This window comes from Nelumbo lutea, chromosome 1, assembly GCF_056320005.1.
Source record: "Nelumbo lutea isolate HS-2025 chromosome 1, American lotus-T2T, whole genome shotgun sequence".
NCBI lineage: Eukaryota > Viridiplantae > Streptophyta > Magnoliopsida > Proteales > Nelumbonaceae > Nelumbo > Nelumbo lutea.
In genome coordinates, this window is record NC_142684.1 from 190956920 (window position 1) to 190982250 (window position 25331).

The window sequence follows — 25331 nt, forward strand, 5'->3', positions numbered from 1 at the left end:
TAGTTATTATACAAATTTGTCAAGGACTGGTTCGTCCTATTATTTTAGAGTATTTTTTCAAGAAGTACTTAAAGAAAAGCCAAATTAAAGTCACTTTTTCAAAGAATTACTTATTTTCCCCACTTTTTTACCAAACACCCATAAATACTTAAAAATCAGTTAATGTATGTTCTCAAACACTACCTTAATCAACAATGGCAGTAGACCATGGTTAATTACGACTTACGACATGGTGATGTAATAGCGAGTATCCTTCAATCAGATTTCCTTCTAGATTTTTACTTCACTTTTGCCGTAACCACAATACATGAGAGAGGGGGAGGATGGAATGTATCGAGATGATATTTTTCAAAAATCATCGTCAACTTACTTAACCAACAAATAGAAAGAAAACATCAACATCATTGCATGTCATGTTGATAATCCTCCCTGATTTTCCCTCAAGCCATGCAGAATCAAAAAAGCTTGGTGATAACTTCAAATCTTCACTAGAATCAGTCAAGTCTTTCTATCACCATCTTGCCTTGGCTTTTGCTGAAACCAACTTTATCTTGGTTAGAGTACCTCAGTCACGTGTGCTTAACTCATCAATGCAGGGTTTTTGGTTGAAGGAAGCTGAGCAACTAGATGATCAAATCTAGGCGCTATTCTCTTGTTTCTGTTGTTCAGGCCTCAGGGTTCAGATAATATGCCAACCGAAGAGAAAGGTTAATCTTCCACTTACAGAGGGAGCTGAGACTGAGGGGGGCCATGGGGACTATAGAAAATAGAACCCTAGCTAGTCTATGCACGTTGAAGGGTTTCCGTTTCGACCACCCAGTTATCTATTTATCTTTCTGAAGTGGAAAGAAATCCACCGGCTTCCCACCCACTAACCCAACTCATTAAAAGCCCAAAGTTTATCATATTTGCATTTTTACTTCATTTATGCATTTTTGGTATGGGCATTCCGATACTTAAATTAGTGAAGAGTTTTAAGAGAGTTAAAAAGCGCGAGAGTTGTGAATGTTAAATCGCGCACTTATTCTGAGGAAGGGGACACCTTTATATAGGCAAGTTGTCGTGAGGCTCACGAATTGCATCCAAGATCTCCAATCCGTTTTGTTCGGAGGTGGTTTCACGCTTGGAGGTAGACTCCATGTAAGTGGATAGTATTTATCCAATTGCACCTAAAGCAAGAGAAGTGATAACCAGCTCTTCCGATGTGGCGTCATGATTTTGGGGAATCGGAGATGATAGCCTGCTTAAGGAGTAGGTTGCCCAACGTGTCAGGCAGGTCGCCAACTGGGTCCAAGTTAGGTCAATAAGGTTCGGGGGAGGTCGCCTCTAATGCCAAGGTCCCTAGATCGGTCGTGATGAGGTTGCCACCTAAGTCTTCATTAGGTCAGTGGAGGTAGGTTGCCTCCTCTACCAACCTAGTCCTGACAAGATCTTATACCGTTAGGCCAATAGAGGTAGGTCACCTCTTTCGTCGTCCTATTCCTGTCGAGATCTTATGCCATCAAGCCGGTGGAGGTAGGTCACCACCTGGGTCTTTGTCAGGTTGGCAGAGGTAGGCAGGTTGACCACCGCGTCATGTAGGTTGCTACCTAGACCTTAGTCTGGTCGGTGAGACCTTGACGAGAGGTCTCCCTTCATGCTAAGGTCTCAAGCTCGGTCCTAAGGTGGTCGTCCCAATCTTGACGAGGTGTCTACAGGTTGGCCATGGCGAAGTGACGGCAAAGTGCCCTCGGGGCGTGCAAAGCACATCTGACATGATTCTGAATAGGTCTCCGTTATTTTGCCTAAGACAAGTCACCGCCTACATAGTAACAGGCGTCATGCAAAGATTTTGAGATCGCCACATAATGCATTGTCACTAGAGGGCCAAATCAGTCCTCATCATCTCCTGGGTCCATTTGATTTTTTGAAGCATGAAACATGTATATTTCTTTAGTTAACCAATGGTTATAGTATTAGTAGTATTCCCTCTGAAGTTCATTTTAATGCTAGAAAGAGAGGTCACTTTGGTCTGAACTGAACATGGAAGCTACAACTCTTTAAAATTGAAGAGATAGTGAGGTACAAATTTTCATGCATGGAGCAAAACAAACCGGTTTTGATTTTGGGACAAATTTTCTCCTTTTTTATTAGAAAAGAAAATTATCATACATCTTATTTTGTATATTACTTGTGTTTTTTTACTTTTAGAACAGAACTTTGGTAATTCCAAATTATTAAAAGAAAAACATGTTCTAGAGGTAAAACTTTTTGAATAGTCATATATATATATATTTGAAATTCAATCACCCTGCTTTGAACAAAAGTTCATTTACACAAGGGATGAAAAAGAGTTGCTTTTGTTCTTTTTCTCTTTGCCTGATTTACACAATAAATTTCTTTAATAAATGCTTTCACAATATTAGAAATTTAGAGTAATTGGCATCATTTAACGGAGGGATGGAATAAATAACATGTGAGTCTTAAAAAGAAGAAGAAGTAAACCAGATGGCATGTGTTTGTATTTCACCCAAGTCATAAGGTGGTATAAGTAATTTACCTTCTTTTTTGTTTGATAAAAGATGAAGTGAACTCTTCCTTAGCTGTCAGACCAACCTGGCACAAGTCTTTAATAAGAGAGCTTCAATGATTTATTACCAAAATCCACTTCTGTCATAAAAAGCCAAAAATACCTTCTTAATTATCCGTCCCTTTTTCTACCAAACAAATTACGGTCTTTTTGGATTTTTCTCCCTTTTATAATTACACTTACAACTTTTCTCTCTCATTTTTCAATTACCTTAATTTACCACGTTTTTGGATAGAGATCAAAAACATCAATTCATACAGGTCTTGAAAACTTTTGGATGATGGTTTACATCTCTATAAAAAGCTGATAAAATAAATATATCAATCATATAAATACACACCATTGATGGTATCAGGCTTATTGATATTTTGATCGTTGATTTTTTGTCGTAATAATAAATATGGAAATTGTGCTGGAACTTATGGAGATTTCCTCCTGTTATGATGAAATTTCCTCAAAATAGAGGTGCTGAATTTATAGAGAGAACACAATGGATTAAGAATTTGGATTTAGTCCTCCTAAAAGCGTCTTCGCACTGTTTATTTCCATACTTATATATTTTTATTCATAAGAAAATATTTCCAATACACAGACTGTCAAGGGGCTAAGAGTATAATTTTGTGAGGACTGATTTTTTTTTTTTTTGGGGGTACTAGACTGAACCCATTTTTCATGGAATAAAGTTTATGACATATCCATGTGTCACATTTTCATTGGATTATTCAAATATTAAAAACGTAAAAGTTAGAATCATTTAAGAGAAAGAAATGAGATGAAATGACGTGGAATCAGCTATTCCGGGTGGAGTAGCGCTGCCGTTGGATTTATTGATGCGGCTCACAGATGAAATGACGTGGAATGGGGTGGGTTATAGTAATGCATTAATAAAGGCCGTGGTTTCATGGTTTTAGCGCGGCGCTACTCTTGAAAGTCGAGTGGTCGAGTAGGTTGCAACAAATGTGAACGTTCGCTCTATACAGTAATTTATTGTCGGCAGAAGCCGCTGGGTTAATAAGAACCGTTCATATATCGACGTGGGCGTCTTAGAGTTATCTTTCCGACTTCTAAGGCCCAAGTCCAGTCAAGTCTTTCTCTTTCCTAAATAATTAAATAGTTAGTTAGAGGATAACCGCTACTGAAACCATGGATTTGGTTCGAGGCTCCACCGCTCTGGTTGGGTCGGCAAGTAACAATGTCACCATCTGGCCCACAAATTAGGCATGGAAGTTTGAAGTCAACCAGATGGGCCTAGTAACATTATAACATCCATGATCCATCCACCACCGTCCCTATGTACAAACATATATCGCATGCCCATGCCAAACAGCACCTTATCTCACAATCTGATAAATTTGAATGGAGATTTATTTGCCTCATCTGAATGCCAACTGCCCAGCGGTGCAATATTACAATGGGGGGGTGGGTTTACAGTTTACACGACACGCAGCGTTATTTTCTTGGGTAGTATTAGTACTTGTACACGCAGATCATGACAATGAAAATTTAATGAGATATACTGCTCCACGGGCGTAATAGACGATCGCATTTAATGCAAATAGGCCCAGCCCCCAGCGCTCCTCATCATATCACCACACACACTGCCCTCTTCCCCGGGCCCCAGGCCACCACCCGCCCAGACACAGTCACCTCTCCCGCCAACCGCCCAACTCCACTCTCAACTCTCAACCCTCAACCATTTTTACCACTTACTGCAAAGCAAAGATTTCAACCACCTTGAGATCTAGCGACGGCAAAGAAAGACAGACGTACAATTTTTCTACATGTAAATGGAAGTGAAATTAACAACAATAAGACAGCCCGACACTTGCACACATTTCCATTAATTCCGAAACAAAACAAAACAAGTTTTAATTAGATTAAAACAAAATGCTGCCGATTACCCAGCACTATCCGTCCATCTCTAAGGACTCCCAAGCACTAATTCAAGAAAAATAAATTAATAAAATAAGACAAAACAACACCAGACAGACACGTCTACTTTTCTTTTTCACATTAAATTTCTTCTCGAGACACCCTCCTCGCGGGTCTACGAGTCAATACCCGAACCACCACCCTTGGGTTGGGTTAAGAACATGGATGCTATGAGACAGTTTTCAGAGAGAGAGAGAGAGAGATGGAAAAACAGTCACGTACTTGGCCTGGCCCTGACCTTGCTTGTGTTCTCACGGTCTCACCACCCAGCAAGGATTCTCAGCGCGCGGTTCGTTCTTGACTCAAACCCCCGTTGTGAGCATTGTCCCAAGGAGAGTGAGTGACACCCCGACCCCACCCCACCCCCACACCACACTATGCTTCTCTTTAATTTGATTGAAGAAAGATTGAAAAGGGGTCATTGTCATTCATTCACCTCAGTGCCTCACCCCCCTTTCTCTTTCCCTTTCTACCTACACTAACTACCTCTATATGATTAATATATATATATATATATATATATAGAGAGAGAGAGAGAGAGAGAGTCCTCCCGCTATTAGTAGTGTGAACGGGACGAAGATTGCCCTTTGGCTCTCCTCAGCTTTCGCAGTGCAAAGCAGCTTTAATCTTTTGTACGGTGCAGGATATGAGGTTGTTCACTGTGTCAACCGACTCCACTGTGAGCTTCGCTGTAGGCAGATTATTCACCAGGATCTGGAACGCCACCGTCAACAGTGACCCACCTACCCTCTGCTGCGAGCTTCCGTTGCCATTCGCGAGGGGGCCGTGGTGGTGGTTGCTGGTGGGACCACGTGATCCCGGACCATCTGGTACGATGGAAAATCCCGACGGTAGCAGAGCAACGTATGCGGAATCGCCACCGTTCATCACTACATGCATGGCCGGAATGTCAACCGGGGCGTACACCACCAGGGACCCCGATGCGTCGAAGCACGTCTCCTGCAGTATCAGCATGTTGCTCTGATTGGCATTCATCGCCTGCAACAGTTCGAAATATATATAAAAAACATTGATAAATCAAATTAATTAACTAATTACAGCTTAAGTAAATTCCCTCAGCTTGCTTTCAGCTTTCAATAATGTAATTAATTTTCAGGTGAGGACCTGACCTTTCCAGGGAAGCATTTATACGGAGAAATCAGTCGGTTTCGTTACAGCGAAGAAAAACAAAGTCAGAGTTGCACCGGGCAGAAGAGAGAGAAGAAGGGAACTTTCATCCATCTGACGTGAGAAATAAATCAGATAGGTGACAGGCGTCCCCCTTTACTTTGACTTTTCAGGCGATGACAGATAGAAGGGTTAAAAAGAAAAGAAAAACCGAGTCCATGCCACGTCACTGCGTTGTGTTTGTGTAGATAAATCCATGCCCCAACTTTCTAAAATTCACACACGCAAGTGGACCCACCAAGGACAAGAGAACTACCCTTACCTCTGGCTATGGATAAAGGGACATGGCAGAAAGATATACACATCACTGCCGGCCGGAAACTGTTACCCGTGGAGAGATAACAAATGCGGGCGTTCAATTTTAATAGACCAAATACATAATATATGAATGAAAAATACTTACGCTGGCACGAAGAAGGGAGACGCAATTTCCAGGATCCTGTCCTTTGGCGATGTGGGCCATCTCCTGCATGGGCCCTCCATTAGATAGTATGTCCCACTCGCTCCTCAGACGTTCGTCCCTCAGGAAATCAAACAGCCGCTGGGGCGATACCGGCAGCCACACCGACGTCGCCGCACTCAGAACCACGCCTGGTGGCTCGCCCGGGTCGTCCACGCTCTTCCTGGTCATCACCCTCACGTCCTCGTCCACGTTCCCTGTACACAGCTTATTCCACTTGTGAACGGCCGACGCACACACACCAGCACAGAAATTATCCGTCATCCGCTGTGCTAACTTCAGCATACTTCTCCGACCGCTGGGAGTTATGGCTGCACCACAACATGCATTGACAATATCATCAGACCAGCCTCAAATCGGGATCAACCAGTTGTTGATCAAAGCATAAAATACGTACCGGTATGATCCCTAGCCGGGACGGTAGAAGACATCAGAATAGCCAAGCACTCGCACTGCCTCTGTAGGGTGGCCACCCACCTCTGGGCGCCAAAGCCCATACCTGCTCTCAGCAAGGGGCGGTAAAGCTGGTGAATTGCACTCTCGTCGTACTCCGCATGTTCGACCCAAATCACCTGCGTTAAGCTCAACAGGTTAACCATCCGCACTGACATGCAACCAATATGGGTGCACCACCATTTCCAGCATTACGCAAACTCGACTAGAATCATATAAAAGAAAAACTGAAAAAGAAGAAACTTTTCATGCCACAGGGCAATCCCAGTAAAATACGAAACTCCCATCTAACGAGGAAAAGAAATGGGTTGGTCAACGTTGCATTGTACACTTTGCTCAGAACCGATTTTCATTGAAACGTCTCAACAAACAAAACAAAAAGCCAGAAAGAGAGGACTGAGAGACAAAGACGACTTTTTTCTTTTTTTAGACATGGATTTCTAATTGTGTATAGATGATCACGTAATCTAGACAAGTATCAGAGTCGATCAATTATCATTGCACCAAACAAGTCTCAAGTCTCAACAATAAAAATCAGGAGGAGCTATTTAAATTTTTAACACACGTATATAAATATTAGAAAAGAAAAAGAAAACAAAATAAAGTATCCCTTGGGAACGGGCGACTGGGCGAGCGATGATGTGGATGGTTCTAGGAGTAAGGCAGCAAGATATCGAGATTTGAACAGTTTGATTATGATAATCAGATAATTGGAAAAATTAAACTAATAATAATATACATAATAATAATAATAAATAGGCATAAATACAGGATGGACTGGGTCTTGAAGCTTGACTGAAGGTCTCCCGGCAGTAAGAAAACAATACAATATATACATGGGCTGGAACCAGATCATGCTCAGTCTCATGGTCTCATGGCATGGTATCTGTGACGATTTAATTTAATCATAAAAATAATGAGGAGAGGATCGAGGAGGGTTAAGAAGAGACAGAGAGAATCGAAGATCGGAATAGAAACATCAAATATATATTTAATTAACCAAGTTGAAGATTACAAGGCTTTACCTAGATATAAAGGCTATGAAATTAATGTGTTCGAGGTGCAGAAACAGGAGTAGTAGAGGCTTCGATTAATATAAAAATGTGAGAAACCTCGATTTGATGGTGTACGAAGCAAGTAACAAATTAAATTGGGGAAAAAGACAGTACTGCACTGATGAGTGATGAACCTTGGTGTGGAAGTTTGAAACTTATTGGATTATTATCTCGGAAGATGCAGCATTTAGATGACTAAAAAAAAGTTGGAACAGCGGGAAGGTCCAGATTCTTCGGAAAAAAAATTAAGGACTTCGGATTGACAAGAGTGAAGCGAGCAATACAATAGACCCAACAAAATTCTTAGAAGCATGAGCCGAAGAAACACGGGGAGTGAGAAGGCTCATGGATTCTCTTTTACCTCACTCACCTCAATACCTCATGTAGATGAATTAAATGTGCTCATCAACTAAGACCCGAAGTGGGAGTTAGATCAGGGACCTCATTAAAGGCTTAAAGGAGGAGAAATGCCCACTTGGGTAAGCTTATTAAATTAAAAAGCTCAGCTTCTGCAATAGAGTAATAATATATTTGTGGAGAACGAGAGTGGAGAGATCAGAGCTGAGGAGGGGCTAGAGAAAAGTTCAGTCAGGACTTTTAATCACCTTGGAGTACCCATTGGGCATATCCTGCACAACACAGCCGGATGGAAGCCTCCTGCAGCTCGCAAAAGTGGGATCGTTTGAAGTTTCTCGAAGGATGTGGTCGATGGACACGTCCACCACAGCCCACACCCCCTCGGCATGCTGCTTGCAGAACCTAAGAAATTTGACCTCGCGAATTGGGACAAGCGGCGATAGAACTTGGAGCTCCGCATACATCTGCAGTCACAAATGCAGATTGCTCTGATTCATTCAAATGAGATTAATTGGTGCAAGGACAAAGTATAGACCGGAAAACCCACAGATGACTTACCAACTGAAGTGCACAATTTCTGGTTCCGCCCATCCCACTTGATAATACTTCGGTGGTGGAGGTTCTCGCGATCATACATGGAAACATTTCTGCCCATCGGTTCTATTCCAGGAGAAATAATAAAAACACAACGACCAACAACAAATATTTAGAACCTGCTATGCATACAGTGCTCTAATTTTAATTTCTAAAAGATAATGAAAGAAATGACCCAGATATGGATAATTCCTTCAGAAACAATGGAGAGAGAAAGTTTGGAAGATTACCGCATCCATTAGCGTCTCAACAAGAGCCAAGCCGTTGATGATCACAATACCAGTCTCTCTTGTGGCCTCGGTCACAAAACCAGCAGGTTTCATTCCGATACAGGGAGGGAAAGTCTGCATGTACTCCTCCTGGTTCAGTGTTTCCTTCCCTCCTTCCAGACCTGGGAGCCAAAGAGATTTATCGCTTTGAGCCATCTTAACCAACTCATCCATGGCAGCCAATGCAAGGTCCAGAAACATGGATCTCTCCAGTGACCTATCAAGAATCGTCAAACCAGGTGTTGGCCGGGTTTGAGGCACAACAGGCAACGTATTAGAAACTCCCCCTACAAAATCGCTCACCAGAGGCAATGTTGTGGCAACAGGGTTCATGACACCAAAACCATTGCTGCCGACGGCGAGTTCCAAACTGGAACTTGGCATGGGAGTAGCCAAGGATGATACCGGCCTGCCTAAGAACTTTCCGGCAAGGGCGCAGACCCGGTCAAGCTCATCCTTCAACCGGGCATTCTCAATCCTAAGATGCTGTTCTTCTAAAGATATGTCACCAAGCATTGCCGGGCCACCGCAGTTGCTGCATATAGGGTTCCTCATCGCTTCCCTAATTGACATGTTCTCAGCTCGAAGCTTATCGTTCTCTTGTCGAAGTATTGTGTTTTCATGGCGCTCCAGTTGGGTCTGGTTTAAGCAAACATATAAAGAGTCTCGATATCAATACTCAATAACTCAACTCCAGTGAAGAACAGGGAAAAGTGATAGAGAGAGAGAGAGAGAGAAGTGAAAGCTTGCCTTCATCTGTGTTCGTCGATTCTGAAACCAGAACTTGACCTGCCTACTTTCCAAACAAAGTCTCTTGCTGAGTTCCATCCTTTGTTTCTCATCTGGATGCGGACACTCCTTGAAAAGACTAAAAGTAGCAAACAACAGACAAAAGAAAAGTTCAGTCGCGAAATTTTCGAGATTAAGGGAAGCAACAGAAATGGATATTGCATAAACGAAGCAAATCTTACGCCTCGAGCTCTTGGATTTGCTGTGGGGTGTGTCGATGGTATCTCTTCTTCCTTGGTGGATTGTCCCCGTCCTGATCATCACCGGAAGCGCCCTCCATGTTATCGCTTCCAGATCTGCTCTCATATTCGTCTTCCCTGTTCCTCCCCACTACGGTAGAATCCAATTTTTCCCCAATCTGACCTGCCTCGCCCTGTCCTTCCATGCCAGTTTGCTGCTCGTAAATTCGGTAATGAAGAAGGAGATTAGTTCCGACGTACAAAACAAAGCAAATGAGATACACAGATAATCAACTAAGGCCCAAGATATATCGCATAAAGAATTGAGAAGATATATATATATATACATATACATATATGTATGTGTGAAAGGCGAATATAGGGTTCGTACAAGAGCGAGAGAGAGGCCCGGAGAACTGAACATAGACTTAGCCAGAGACGGAGCGACGAGGCGTGGCTGAGCGATCGCACCAGCAGGCATGTTGCTGTAAGGTATATCGGCCACGACTCTTGCACCACCACCACCAGAACTACTATCAAGAAAACCCCCAAAACTCATGAAAATATGCCTCCGTTCCTATCTTACCTTGTCTTCTAGTTCCCCCTCAAAGTCTCCTCTTTTATTTAGTTATTAGGGTCTAATGAAGGCACTAGGTTCTAGGCTGAAACGGCAACCACATTCGTCGATTCACCACCGTCCCCGATAAATGACTCTTCCCGCCCGGAAAACATGCTTCAATTCATTAACTCAGCAAACCACGCCCAAGACAAAAGGGCAAAGCCAAAACAAAATGGAAATTAGCGAGGGAGGTAGCTCGAGAAGACTCCCTAAGAAGATATGTTAACAGATAGAAGAAGAAGAAGAAGAAGAAGAAGAAGAAGAAGAAGAAGAAGAAGAAAGAAAGAAAGAAAGAAGCTCAAAGTAAACCAACAAGAGAGAGAGAGAGAGAAGACAAAAGGGTAGGCCAAGTGTCTCCAAATTCCTCTGCAGAAAGGTTGCTCCAGAGAGAAAGAAAGAGAAAGAAGGTTAGCAAAGAGACCTTATTGCTGCTTAACACTTCGTTCTCTCCCCGTCTCCCGCTCTCCCCCTTTACCCTATCGGTCTGTAGAACCAACCATAAAATAAATTAACCGTTAAAATATCAGGCGAACAAGGAAAACCCTAGCTTGCTGCTCTCCTATATTTTCCTCTTCTGCATGCTTGACTATCTAAGCTTCCATGACTGACGACTAGAAATTAAAAATGAGTCGGAGAGATGGAGAGAGAAAATGAAAGGCCTAAAGATAGCACAGAGAGAAACAAAATAGATAAACGCCTATGTGGACTCTTCGAAGCCTTACAAATACATAAAAGCCAAGGCAAAGAAATGGGTCGGTTGACTCTCTCTCTCTCTCTCTCCCTCTGAGTAACAACTTTCTTTCTCCAGTGATGGTGAAAAAAAAGAGTCCCTTTTTCACTGCAAGTAAGAGTAAGAATAACCCTTTTCTTTTATATTTTTATTATATCCACTCTATGTAAAAAAATTCCGAGAGAGATAAATCCGTGGACCTTTGATCCTTCTCCTTCCCTCATCTTTCCTCCTTGACAGACGTGGGGATCTGTACCAAAATGAGAATTATAAAAACAGAAGTAAACAGCATTATATTAAATAGCAAAAAAATAGATCCGAAGCTGACTTACAAGTTACAAACGTCTGCACATAACCACATAGCCCTCGTTAGTCAATGGCCCTGTTACTCCCTCCCTGCCCCCCCCCCCCTCTCTCTCTCTCTCTACCCTTCTTTTGCTCAGACAAACAAAGTAACTGACATATCTCGCCGTTTGCCGGAAAAAGGTTACGGAATCCCGGCAATTGCGCCGTCCTTTCACCGGCTTCACTCTCGCCAACCTACTACAGTAGCGCCCGTACAGTTTCGCAATATTTTCTAGCTACCCGAAAGAGATAGACAGGTTGTTTTCTAATCGTTTTTCGAGGAAATCGACCATTTACTATTGTATTAAGGATGTGTTGCATACTTCTTTTGCTCATGGTTTTGTAACCTGAACTCGAAATCTCAACCGTCAGATTGTAATCCGACTAAATCTTATTAGACAAACATGGCACCTGTCTGCAACCCTCTAGTCGGTTAAGCAATAAATACCGCCTTATACTATACAAATTCACACTACATCAGTCCTTGATAAATAAAACGGTCTATATACGTCAGAATTTCTGAGAGAGAAATAAATATGTAAAAAAACTAAAACAAAAATAAAAATCTTTATTTACGGCGTCCAGTGTGCAATTGGGATTTCTCGCGCGCGAAACCACAATCACATCACAAGGAACAGAACGGCGAAAAAGACCAGTTTAACCTTTACCTTATAACATAATTGCATGGTTACAGAGCCCCTGATACGTAGCCAATCTAGTTAATGACATACGTATCTAATCTAGTCAAATTTCGTTCTATTTTGTAGCAATGAACTGAAGAAAAGTTTAAATTAATACATTCGGGAGTAGAATTGCACCACTAACAGACGTTATCAAAAGATTTTGCCCTGGGGCAAAAATATGACCACCATAATTGCAATTTTTAGATATATACGATATAAAATCTAATCTATATCCATATTGAATATAAAAGTTTAAATTGATTGTGAATTTTTTTATTAAAATTACCTTTTATTTTTTTTTTATAAAAGGTATAAAAGTCAATTTATTACAGTTTTAATGGCTATTAAAATACCTATAATTGTGTATTTAGTCATTTTCTAATGATAATGTTGAAAATATAATTTAATTATTATTTCTTACCCTATTTAATCCCCTCTCATTTAAGTCTTATACTTAAATTATTAACTCCCATTTTTTATTATTAAATTAGATTTGTGTAGTTATAGTTAGATAATAAAATTTTTAAATATAAATAAATATAGAAACTTACAAAAAAATGTAAAAAAGTTAGATATTTTTATGATGCTTTTATTAATCAAATTATAAATAAGTGTAATAAACAATAATTATTTTTTATTGGTAATGAAAATAAAATACATAATCTAAAACTGACCAAAAATGAAATTATTTTATATTTACACTACTATTAAAAATATGAATAATATTGTGAAACTTTCTTGTGACTAAAATGCTTGATGGTGCACGATCTGGTTGCTCCTAGCTAGATGACAACTTAAACACCGGTTGCTTAGTTGGCCGGTTGAACTGCAAAACATTAAAGTCCAGAGAACCCGGGGTGGCTCACTCGGCATGGTTGCTCTTATGCTTAAATTAGTATCTAGTTGTGAAGCTGAAAGCTTGAGAGTAAGAAAGCTATAATGCACTAAACAGCACATACCTTGTACCACCAAGGTAGGTGCCCTTATATAGGTGAGTTGTCATGGGTCTCACTAAACACTTTCGAGATCCTCAGCCCACACTGTTAGGAGTATGTTCCACACTGGGAGGTGGATATCATGCTAGCCGATAAGGCTTATCATGTTTGTTCGATCCGAGAGGGATGAGGATAAGATCCATAGTCATGCGGCGTGATCCCGAAGAGCTTCGAGACAGCTGGCATGCTTCTAAAAGTCTGCTACGTGTCACCTCGGTAGGTTTGACTATCCCAAGCTACTCGGATCTTGGTCATGGCCGAGGTGACCGAGACATCCAAGGTGGCTTGACCTTCTGAGGTGATAGGAAATACTAAGTCAATGTCCAATCAATAGGTCGCATCCACGTGTTCACTATTTAGAAAGTCGAGCCAAATCACCGCTCATCAATACTCATTTTTTAATTTAGTCCCTATTTAATTATGATGTCTAAATTATAAATTGAACTAGTACTTTTTACCCCATTTAAATCTTACATTTTTTTGATAAATGAACGAAAAAAAAAAGATAAACTAAAAAGATTAAATATTACTAAAAGAAGAATCTAGCCAAGCAAGTGGCCTATCAATGATATTTAAAATTTTACAACTCGATCCAATTATCACATATGTAGATGAGGTGTTTATGTATTAAATTTAGATTTGAAATCCACATCTGATTAATAAAACAAAAAAACAAAAAAAAACATATAAAGTTCATAGAAAATTTTGAATACATTATTATTATTATCATTATCTAGAATTACCACGTGTGCACACTTTCTAGTTATTATTAAAAGTATGAGTGATAGTGTAACTATTTTTTTATTAAACTATTCCAATTTTTAAAATTCGTCTCTCTCTAATCGTAAGGTGGGATATGTAATCTAAATCACTTTTTTCCTTGTTCAAAATCTCCACATTAGGTCTTATATTTAAGGTATTAGTTCACATGAATATTTATTGAATCTTATTATTGACTAGAATACTCATGTTTATGAATTTGGTCTCTTCCTAATAATAAGGGTACAAAGTTTCACAAAATTTGTAGAAAACATTTAGGTACGTCTCTAATATTGTATGTTCATCATATTAAACAAAAATAGGTGTGAAAAAATAAGAATAACTTTTATAGACATATAAATATAAAAAAAAAACGTAGAAGATTACAACAAAATTTGTAGAAAATATTTAAGCATGTCTCTAATATTGTATATTCATCATATTAAACAAAAAAAAGTGTGACAAATAAGAATAATTTTTATAGGCATATAAATATTAAAAAAATGTAGAAGATGTTGGAAATATATTATTTATTATCACCATTATCGTAAAAATTTGCCACAGACAAAGTATGAGCGCACTTGCCAATGTAATCAAGATTTTTAATAGGGGTAAATTTCTTAAACTACCCTTATGGTTTAGTTAATTGTCAAAGTGTACCCTTACTATTTAAAAACTGACTAACACAACCCCTACTATTTCAAATAATTGACTAACTCTACCCTTACTGTTAGGTTCCATTAATATTCCGTTAAAACTCATAAACACAATTTTTTTTAAATCCCAATTTTAACCTTCACCTCTGACCTCTCCCTCTTTCATTTTACCCTCCACCTCTGGCCTTCCCCTCTTTAATTGTAGATTTCTCCCTTTTGCACTCATTCTCTTCTCAAGAACTATGAACTGCAAAGATCAAATGCTATAGGGGAATCACAGTTATGACCTTTCCCCTCTTCCTTTTTCCTCTCGTTCTCTTCTTCTCCGAAACCATCAGAACTACAAAGTTCGGATGCTATACAGCCACTGATTGCCCCATGGATTGCAAAATATTCAACACTGCTTATGTGTAAATTTGACAGGTGTTGGCCCACCACCTTGTCCTAGATTCAGCCATTTTGACCCACTTGTCAATCCCTGAAGATGAACCTAGTTGTCACCATTTGCTTATCCCAGCATGACATCCCTTTCATTCTGCTAGAGAAGAGCTATCAATCCCTGAAGACGAACCTAGTTGTCACCGCTTGCTTATCCCAGCACGGCGTCCTTCTATTATGCTAGAGAAGAGCGATTGCATAGCTTCTCTTTGGCAGTACAGGACTTACGATCGATTAATGCTTCACCTCTCTAAATAGTTCTATGAGCGCCCTTTATTGGGCTTGACCCTCAGCTCAAATCCCTCAAAAACCCTTAGTCGCAGCATCCACCTGTGAGGGTTCTCTCCACTTCCTCTTCATTGAGCCAATTGATGCTTTTCTTGACATGAATCTTCCCCCCCCTCAAAAATTTTCAGCTGATGCTCACGAAAATTGAAGGTAGAGGTTTGATGGGTTCGAGCGGTTCAGGGCCTTGATCATTGGAACATCGGAACTGGAGTCATGGAGCGTGAGAATAGTGAATCTCTTGAATGCAGAGAAGGGAACAAAAAATGAAAATGAAAATGGAGATGAGAGATGGGGCATTGACGGCAAGTAGTTGTCGATGGGGTTATGGCATGGAGAGAGAGAGAGAGAGAGAGATGGGGTATCATTGGCAGGTATGCTTCCAACGACCAAGAGAACTGATGCCTGAAATCTCCATCAAACTGTCGCCGGCCTTCGATCATCGAGAGGGCTGATTCTTACGCATATTACAAAAAATATATCTAAAGGTTAAAATAGTCTTTTTATATTAAAGACTATTTTAAACAATAAGAGTACACTTAATCAATTCTTAGTCAATTATGTAAACCTTGAGGGTAATTTAAGAAATTTACCCTTTTAATAATTAACGTTAATAGGTCCACAAAACCATCCATTACATTGCCCGACCCAAAAGAGCATCAAAACATTCTTTGCATTCGAACACACAATTATCACTCTCTATGTTTAGTGCTTTGTAAAAATAGATGCCTTCGTTATTTGTGTCCTTACATTAGTTATTATGAAAAGTTGTTTTACTTAATGGCCGATTCCACCATCACACTGCACAACATAACCTTCCTTATTTTCTAATCTCTCTCTCTCTATCTATCTATCTATTTATCTATCTATCTATCTATCTATCTATCTATATATGTATAATGAAACCCTAATCTAATATTGAAACCTTACCAACCAGACCTATGGAATTGTAGGCACTTTGTGGTATGGGTTAGTGGACCTTTTGTTTGTTCACCTTGCTTTATCCTCACCCATTTATCTCTCTATAATGTGTAATATGAAAAAACATTTAAATTTAAAACTAAATTCAAAATTGAAGACACAATTTAAAATAAAAGGTATAATTCAATTAAAACAAAATGATTCGGTGTATTGCGCGTGCGTACACGTACACGTACCTGTGTGCCGACTTGGCCCGTGCGTACACGTACACTAGATCACTAAGGAAGTGGTAACAAATATGATGAAACTGTCATTTAAGACAAATTTAAGATCTCTATAATATGCTCTTGAGTGGAGCTGATTTAGATCTGATTTCGCTACATCCATATCCAATCCATTTATTGAAATTTCAAATAGAATATCTTATTTAAGTTTGATATTCTGAATTTTGGATCAGACTGGTATTTAAACTTGCTCAATTTTATTTTGGATTTCTAAGCCTTGTATTTGCACTCTTCCCAAATTGAGGGATGGAGGTTGTGATTAAAGTTCTTACCATACAAAGGCATCTGTCATGGGTCCAAGTGGTTTGTTGAGTGAAAGAATTGATGCAATAGCTTTGGGTTTAGTATGACTAAATACTGGAAGAGTACTGATATAGAGCACCAATAAGTATGTAACTATTTTAAGATCCATCATTGATTGTTGATCAATGACTTTTTTGAATTTGACTAAATATGAATTTCTTACCATTTGGTTCTTCATTGAATAAGAAATAAAGTTGATCAAACCCATCCATGAATTTCTTATTCTTTCAATGAATAATTTTGGTTCTCATTGACTAAGAAATCCATGTTCTTTTTTCAGATTTATGTGGAAACATGAAAAGTTTATTATTTTTTTGGGTAGCACTTATGGATAAGTGATATCTATCTCCTAGACAGGTAAATAACTTTCTGACATGGGGAAAGTTGCCAACAGTTGAATGGGACAAAAAGGCCCCTTTTAATAATGGACTTTTATCACTAAAACAATTATTGTCTTATTACTTGTGAAATAAAAAAGCATGGGCTATCCAGGTAATTAACTTATCGAAAAGCAAATGGGGCCTAAATACTACAAATTAGGACATGCCATCTTATTTTCCTTGTTCTCTTCTATATTTTTGTTGTCTTTGGGTGGGTTAGGAATGAGAGTTTTAATGTTTTATATTCTCAGGTTATGGGCAAGGCAGGCTATGTTCTCTTATATTATTGTAATAAAATTTTAAGGTGGTTGCTCTTCTACCTTAAATGAAGATTTTTTCACCCATAACTTTCTCCTTTATGCCTTTTTCCCCCCCAAAGTGTTGGTTATAGGACTTGATTCTGCGTCAATACTGTAGCAACCCAACTAACACACCAACGAGCCTATCTTCAGTTGGTTTGAGGCCAGAAAGAAAAACATTATTAAGAAGAAGTATCACCCCTTTGTGCAAGATATGTAGAAATTGTGTATCAAATAATGTAGTTTAACATTGCTTATATTAAAGCTGAAAAATGTAAATTGTATGATATTGTCGGTAATGAAAGTTCTACCAAGTAGGGAAATTTTGTTGCAGCTCTTTATTATTGTAAAAAGATGTTTCAAATACTTAGACCCATGTGCACGAGTGGAGTTATTTCATATTTGCCACTATTTATGGTGGTCTATCATTAAACACATGAATAGATTAAAACGACATAAAACTCATAATAGTTTGTCATGATTTTTCATTTAAAGCATGGAAAGACTTAAGAGCAATTCAAGCATATTTAATTGTTATATCATGGTGATGGGGTCAAGGTTCTCATCTAACCAATTCCATGCAAAGCATTTAAATAGCGTGTGTTTGGTTAGTGGGTAGTTAGCTCCACAAATATCTTTAGGTACACATGAACCACTTATGCCTACAAGGTGTTTGAGTAATTGCTCAAATAATTTAAAATAGTCAAAAAGTTTTGTCAAATTATTTGCCTAATTATACATATTATTCATGCATGCATACAAATCACTTTTGTTAGGATATGATTTTTGCTCTAGGCCGAAACCATAAAATCTCAGTCTTCGATGTATTGTTATGGTTTCATCTTGAATTAAATGAAAGAGAAGTTAAGGTGAGGCCACGACAATAGATATGGTTATAGTGCAATTATTAAATGAAAGATATGGTTTTGGCAGTTAGTTCTCTTACAAACCAAATGGAAAAAGACCGCGTGCGATGTGCCCGGCTTGTAAACATCCAAAAGACCGCATGGAAAGACGCACCAAAGGGGGGCAATCAATGACCAATAAACCTGAACGGTTGAACCATCGATTCATCAAACCCATTAAAATGGTTTTTTTTTTTAACACTGAATTTTGAAAACTTTATCATATTGGCATCATGGGTTGACTTGTTAAGCTTGATGGTTGAATTCTTGTCATATTGAACTAGGGAAAAACAACACAATCTTTGGGTCGGGTTTTAAAACAATGAAGCCATTGACACAATAGCAAATGCGGTTAGTAAGATGAGATAAAGGAAAAAATGAAGGGAGTAATGCAAAGATGAAAAAAAAAAAAGAAGAAAAGAAAAGGAGTGTTAATTTCTAACCTTATTGCACAGGATTTCTTGTGTCAAGGAGGGATGGAAGGTATTAAAACTTCAAAGGTGCAGTGCACTCGAATTGGAAGAAGAGTTCGACTATGATACTGTAAAGACATGATACCAGAAAACTTATAGCCAATAAACCAGTATTATAACTTCATAAGATGCTTTAATTGGTGAAAGTTTTTCTAGTACCATGTCTTTCTCGTATCATAGATTTTCCCTTGAAAGAAATATGCATTCACCCCAAATACAAATCAAAGGCATATTTATTAAATTATAATGTTTTACAGTTGAAGTTATTTTATTTATAAGCAATTTGTCAATTGGTTAGTTGGTAAGGTCTCCTATTGATTGTAATAGCAACTTGGGTTTGAATCTCACCTGCACAAGCTGGATTGGGGGGTTTGGATTTCCTCTTCACACTCTCCTTACAACACTTCCAGCCATGCAGTGGAACTATTCCATGAGAAGGAAATTCAGATTGCTAATATTATATAAGTATTTTGATCATTTTATTTCATTATTAACAATAATACAATATTTTGAGCAACCTACCCAAGAGTAGGGATGTTAATGGTCCGGTTTTGGATAGGACCCCATCCAAACCAAAACCAGTTTGGACGGATTGGACGGACTAACAAGAAATATTGAATTGGACCAATGCAGAGTTAACAGTCCAAAGCATTTATTGGATTGGACTAGAACTGGTCCATTCGTAATGAAATTATATTGGATTGAGCCTCGGGGTGCAAATGTACTGGATCATGATTTGATCCTATTCGAATCCAAATTTATTTTTTGTTAGATTCAGATCAACCTATGTCGAGATTCGAATTTGGATAATAAGATCCGGGTCACCCTATCCAATTATATATATATATATATAAATATACCATTAACTTTCCATCATACTTCATTCTCACATTGCTCCTCACACCTGGCACCTATATATGTGTGTATTTGTGTGTATATATATAAATAAATAAATAAATAAATAAATATATATATATATATATATATATATATATATATATATATATATAAACTAATTGATTAACTCACCCTTACTGTTTACATATTATCTCAAACTACCCCTACTATTTCTAACAATTGTCTAAAGCCTCCCTTGCTATTAATTTTTCGTCATACTTCGTTCTCATGTGACATCATGTGACTGTAATTTTTTTTCAAATTCCTAAACTACCCTTTTACTTCCCATTCCTCTCTGTCCTCTCAATGTCTCCATCTTTCCCTTTCTTTCCTCTCCTCTTTACTTCCATCTTCCTTTCTTGTCATAAGGCCAATGTTAATGGATTACGAGAAATCAACTGCAAATTGACCTTGTGTCATTCTCAGACTGCCTATTCTCTTCACTTTTCATAAGAAGGAGATGGTTGTGAATTAGGGAGGTCGTTGAAGAATTCCACCCGAACAGATAGATAGATAGATGAGAGAGAGAGAGAGAGAGAGAGAGAGAGAGAGATGGTTGTGAATTAGGGAGACCGTTGAAGAATTTCACCCATAAATACCCTGAAATCTGTGTGATATACGGATGAAATCACCGATCACTGAGTGACGATAAGGGAAGCAAAAAAAAAAAAGATTTTGTTGCCAATTGATTTTAGGTAAGCAACACAAAAAATGACGTTATCCCTCTCTTTCCCTCACTTGGTTTTGTTATATGATTAGGCGATGTTACATCTCTGGCTAGATCTAGCACGGAAAAGTCTATTTGTCTTCCGGTTTTGTGATGGCCTGTCACCGATTGGATCTCAATGGGAAAATGTAGCTATAGCCATCCACGATGGAGGTCGATTACTAACTAGATTCTTTGCTTCTAATTGTGTTGAACATGATTGGAGATGTGAAGGCATTGGGCCACTGCTGCATTGTGTCATGTTAGTTCCATTTCGTGAACAGACAGATGGGGAAAGGGTGCAAATTTAACCACATTGGCAATGACATGTTGGATGGAGGAGTTTTTTTTTGTCAATACTCTACATTTTACTCGCCAAAATTGAGGTTGTATCTTCGATGACAAGTTATGATCAAATAGTTGGGAATAAAGTGAAGGTAGAGAAGATTATTGCTCCACAGAAGATAGGAGTCAACTAAGATATGAATTGGGGGCAGTTCGTGGCTTACTGGTCACATAATTGGTTTGTTCGCAGAGGCATCGGTCTTTATGCTCCCTAGAGTCCCATTCTCGACCGACCCAAGAGCATGATCGTTGCATGTTCATCTCCTCTGCCCCCTCTACAGTCTACAACTCCAAGCCCATGTACTCTCCTCCCCTAACAAGTACAAGGGCTCTTTCGACCTCATCAAACTCCACTACCACATGGATTGGAGGGGTTGTTGTTACTACAAATCTATTTTACTGATTGAGAATAGACGGTTTGAGAAATGACACGAACAAGGGGAAACACGGGCAACCACTCTATTTGCTAAATTTGGCTAATTTTGTTTTCAATACCAAAAAGTGTTAGGGGTGTTTTTGGAATAAAAAGCATGGGCCTAATGACAAAACAAATACTCCTTAATGAAATGTTGGTTAAGTAAATAAGTTGTATAATATATGGGATGTTTTAGTAAAATGAAAACTATAAGATAGGTTTAAATAAATATGTAAGACTATAAGGTGTGTAGGAATGGCAAAAGGGTGGAGATCATATTCCCCGTCCCTGACCCCGATTCTAAAATTAACCTCTATCTCCGGTCCCTCTGGTTATGGGTTCCCGTGGGGACCCGAATCCCTAAAATGTTTTCAAATAATAGTATTTTTTAAAATAAATCAAACTTTTAAATTATAAATAATGTTTTAAATATGTCTTGATATATTTATATTATATATAAATATATATAATATAAATAACATAATAGTATATTTAATATATATATATATATATATATATATATATATATATATATATAATTGGGGTCGGGGTGGAGCGGGTACCTCAATCCCCATCGCCGACCTCGATCGGGGATTCCTATTAATCCCTGTCCCCGCCCCGCTCCACCAAAACAATCTCCACCCCTAGCCCCATCAGGTTAGGGAAGTTAGGTCCCGGTTTGGGATGGAGAAAATTGCCATCCCTAAAATGTGTGTTATAATAAATGACCCTAATAGAAACACACAAGTGTATAAAATTATTTTATATTTTCAAACTTTTAAATAATTAATAATTATTCATATTTTATATACTATTTTTAATAATTTTTTTTTAATATAAAAGTAACAATAATTAATTTTAGTTAGGTTTATTTATCAAACTAATAAAACCAGCCAACCCGATTAACTCAACCCAAGTTGATCGATTTTCTAGTATTTTATGTTGGCTTTGGTTAAAAAATTTCCCAATTCGACCAAGTTTGATTAGTTTTACTTTGGCCATTGGTAAACCTACCAAAATCGAGCAGCCTAATCATTGATATATATTAATATTTTATATTTTAAATATAATTTTTATGGAAAAGAGGGAATTTTCTCAAATTTCTTAGTCTAAAATGTTTTATATCATAATTCTAATTTATAAAATTATTATTTAATAATTGCACTATAATTTTTAAAACTAAATTAAAATTTTAAGTTAAATCTTTTGAACAGATTGATCAAACAAAAAAAATGACCGAAACCGATACAACTTGAGTGGGTTGGTTTTCACAAAAGGTTAGCCGGTTTTAGTTGACCAACTCTCTAACTTGACCAGGTCAATTTCGTTAGCCAAATAGCCTACGACTCAACCAAATCAACTTATCTTCTAAATTATCTCTAATTCCTATTTATCTCCAAAATTATCTCTAATTTAGTAGGGAGTTTTTCTCCTAAATTATCTCTAATTCCTTTTTATCATCTCCCCTACTTTTTATCTATATCTATCTAAAAAAAGTTTGGATTAAAAAATTAACAATTATTTAAATATTCTAACAAAATTATATAATAACTTTAAAACTATTTATTAAAAACACAAAAATTATATTTTTACAAAATACATCACGAAATTATGTACTAAAAATTTAAATTATTTTTTTACTAATTATCAATTTAAATAAATAAAATATTAATTAGGTAAATATTTTATAGATTATTTAAATATTTAAATAACTAAATATTTATCATAACTAGATTTAAATAGTTAAAAAAACGATTATATAATAAATTAAAAAAAATTCTTCAAAGTAGAAAAATAATTAAAACATTATATTCAAATTATTAATAATTTAATATATTATAAAATTAATAATGAAATGATGTAATATATATATATATATATTAAAAAAGTGACCAATAAATTTTCTCCTTTTTTTGAATTTTTTTTATTCCATGTAATTTTTGAAACAACCAATTTTTTGTTTTTTTTTAACCGTGAAAATGCTTTCCCCTTTCCTGATGAAGTAGTTGGTTTTTTCCCATGATTGGTATCATGTGTACTAGGTGTATCTATTTCTCTAATCTCAATATCATTATTATCTTTCCCTCCACATTGTGCTCTAGTGTCAACAAAATTCATCGGTTGCTTTTCACTTTCTTTTTTTGTCATTGATTTCATTCAACGATTGCTCCATTTTGAACCTGAAATCATGGAGTATTTTATGACAAATTGCAATCTCACATTTCCTTTGGGCAAGATGTTGTTTCATCATATTAATCCCTCCCCCTTTAAAAGTCTTTTGAAAATAAAGACATGTCATTGACTTTGATCCATTAAGAGGGTCAAATTTAAGGGAAACATGCTCCCAAGAAGAATAAGTTTTTCCCCTAACATTTGATGAAATGGGCTCTTGTGATGGAGTTCGATCAGATGTATTAGCATTTGGACTTTGAGGTTCCATCATCTTAGTTCGATCAAAGAAGCCCAACTAAAAAATAAATCCCTTCATACAAATACAAAATATAAAATTTAAAACCTTGCATTGACTAAAAGAACCAACCAAAATGTAAAATCGCTCCATATAAGCAAAAAATAGTTAAGCATATACTTAAGCAAATAATTAACCAAAAATGTAAAATCACTCCATTAGAAATGAGAGTAAATTGCTTGCAAAAATTTAAGCAAACGAAGTTTGCTGATCATCAAACGAAGTTTGAGGGTTTAACGAGGCATATAATCAACAAGAAACTGATAAAAAAATACAAGCAACAAATTTCTGCTAATAAATCTATTAACTTATTGTTTGCTGCTCCTAGTTATAAACTATAAAGTATTCACTAAAAGCCTCTACCTAGCAGTTCCAAAGCAAAATGATGAACCAAATGAAGAACAAATGGGGCTAATGAACCAAATGAATAAAAAAATTCAAAAAATCAATTAAATCACAAAAAATTAAAAAATTTATACCTTTAGGGTTTCACTGCCGAGTGCTGGTAATGGTGGTGTGATAGTGGATTTGTCGCCGGTGGGCTCGAGCAGTCAGGCTTGGTCGTAGGCAAGTTGCCACTACAAGCCTAAAGTGCTGAGTGCCTAGTGGACTCACTATCGCTGCAAGCCTACAAGTTGGGGTTAGGCTTGCCAGTGCAAGTGCCGAGTGCTGAGTGCCGCTGCAAGCTCACTGTCTACCACTACAAGCTCGCCGTCTGCCGCTGCAAGTGTTGGATCTTCTCGTTGTTGGATGCTGCTGCAAATGCTGGGGTGAGGGTTACTTTTTGCCACTGCAAGCTTGTTGGTTGCCATCAATGTGTATCGCCGAAGGTGATGGCCGCCGCATGTGATCAGTCGGTAGGGTGTGAGGATTGAGAGGAGTGAGGAGGGAACTCAGGAAAATGGGAAATAACCCTAAAGCTAAAGGGAAATCAAATAAGGATTCGAACTGGTTGGGATATAATGGGTATTTTTTGTTTTATTATTTAAAAAGTAAAATTAAAAATTTAACCCACGAACAACTGCCCGGGTCTAACGATTTATCAATCAGATCGCCCAGGTCAACAGTTTTTTGACTTTTCAACATTTATTTCAATTTTTGTGTTTCTAGTAAAACCGAACTTGGATGACTGACCAGTTATCGATTTTTCCAGCCCGATCATTTGGTCCCGTCCGATTTTGAAAATCATGCTCCTACCAACACTCTCTCTCTCTCTCTCTCCTGTCATCTCTCTCCTTATAAATTACAAGAATGCCACTCTCTCTCCAATTAAGGGAGACCTCATCTCGGCATCTCGGCTACTAGGGGACCTGCAACCAAAGGTAGTCGAGTTCAAGTTGAGCCGAGCTCGAACTTCTGAGCTCAAGCTTAAGTCTCTAATTCAAATCAAGCTCGAGCTAGACAATACCTCGATCACTGAGGGAAACCTTGGCTCAGCACCTCGGTCAGTGAGGGAGATCTCGGTGCAACACCTCGACAAATAAGGGAGACCTTAGCTCGACCCCTTGTCAACTAAGGGAGACCTTAGCTCAACACCTTGCCTGATAGAAAAACCTTAGTTCGACACTTTAGCAATGGATG

At 37.9% G+C, this 25331-nt stretch overlaps 1 protein-coding gene across 1 annotated transcript; it reads right to left on the bottom strand.

Annotated features, from left to right (window-relative positions):
- Positions 1-4368: 4368 nt before the first annotated feature.
- Positions 4369-11158, bottom strand: LOC148880024 (homeobox-leucine zipper protein ANTHOCYANINLESS 2-like). The gene is made up of 9 exons (XM_088961820.1): positions 10237-11158; positions 9849-10060; positions 9628-9745; positions 8839-9516; positions 8573-8674; positions 8263-8478; positions 6547-6721; positions 6093-6460; positions 4369-5500 (listed from the first exon to the last, which is right to left on the bottom strand). Exons 1-9 carry the CDS (start codon positions 10402-10404, stop codon positions 5099-5101), a joined length of 2439 nt encoding a protein of 812 aa, XP_088817946.1. The 5' UTR covers positions 10405-11158; the 3' UTR covers positions 4369-5098.
- Between the last annotated feature and the right edge of the window lie 14173 nt (positions 11159-25331).

Excerpts from the sequence above, each read along its gene's own strand:
- LOC148880024 (XM_088961820.1), bottom strand. The coding sequence starts at position 10,404 with ATGAGTTTTGGGGGTTTTCTTGATAGTAGTTCTGGTGGTGGTGGTGCA. Across the intron at positions 9,517-9,627 it reads ATCGACGAACACAGATGAAG|ACCCAACTGGAGCGCCATGA; the intron begins GCAAGCTTTCAC and ends TGCTTAAACCAG. Across the intron at positions 6,722-8,262 it reads TGCCCAATGGGTACTCCAAG|GTGATTTGGGTCGAACATGC; the intron begins GTGATTAAAAGT and ends AGCTTAACGCAG.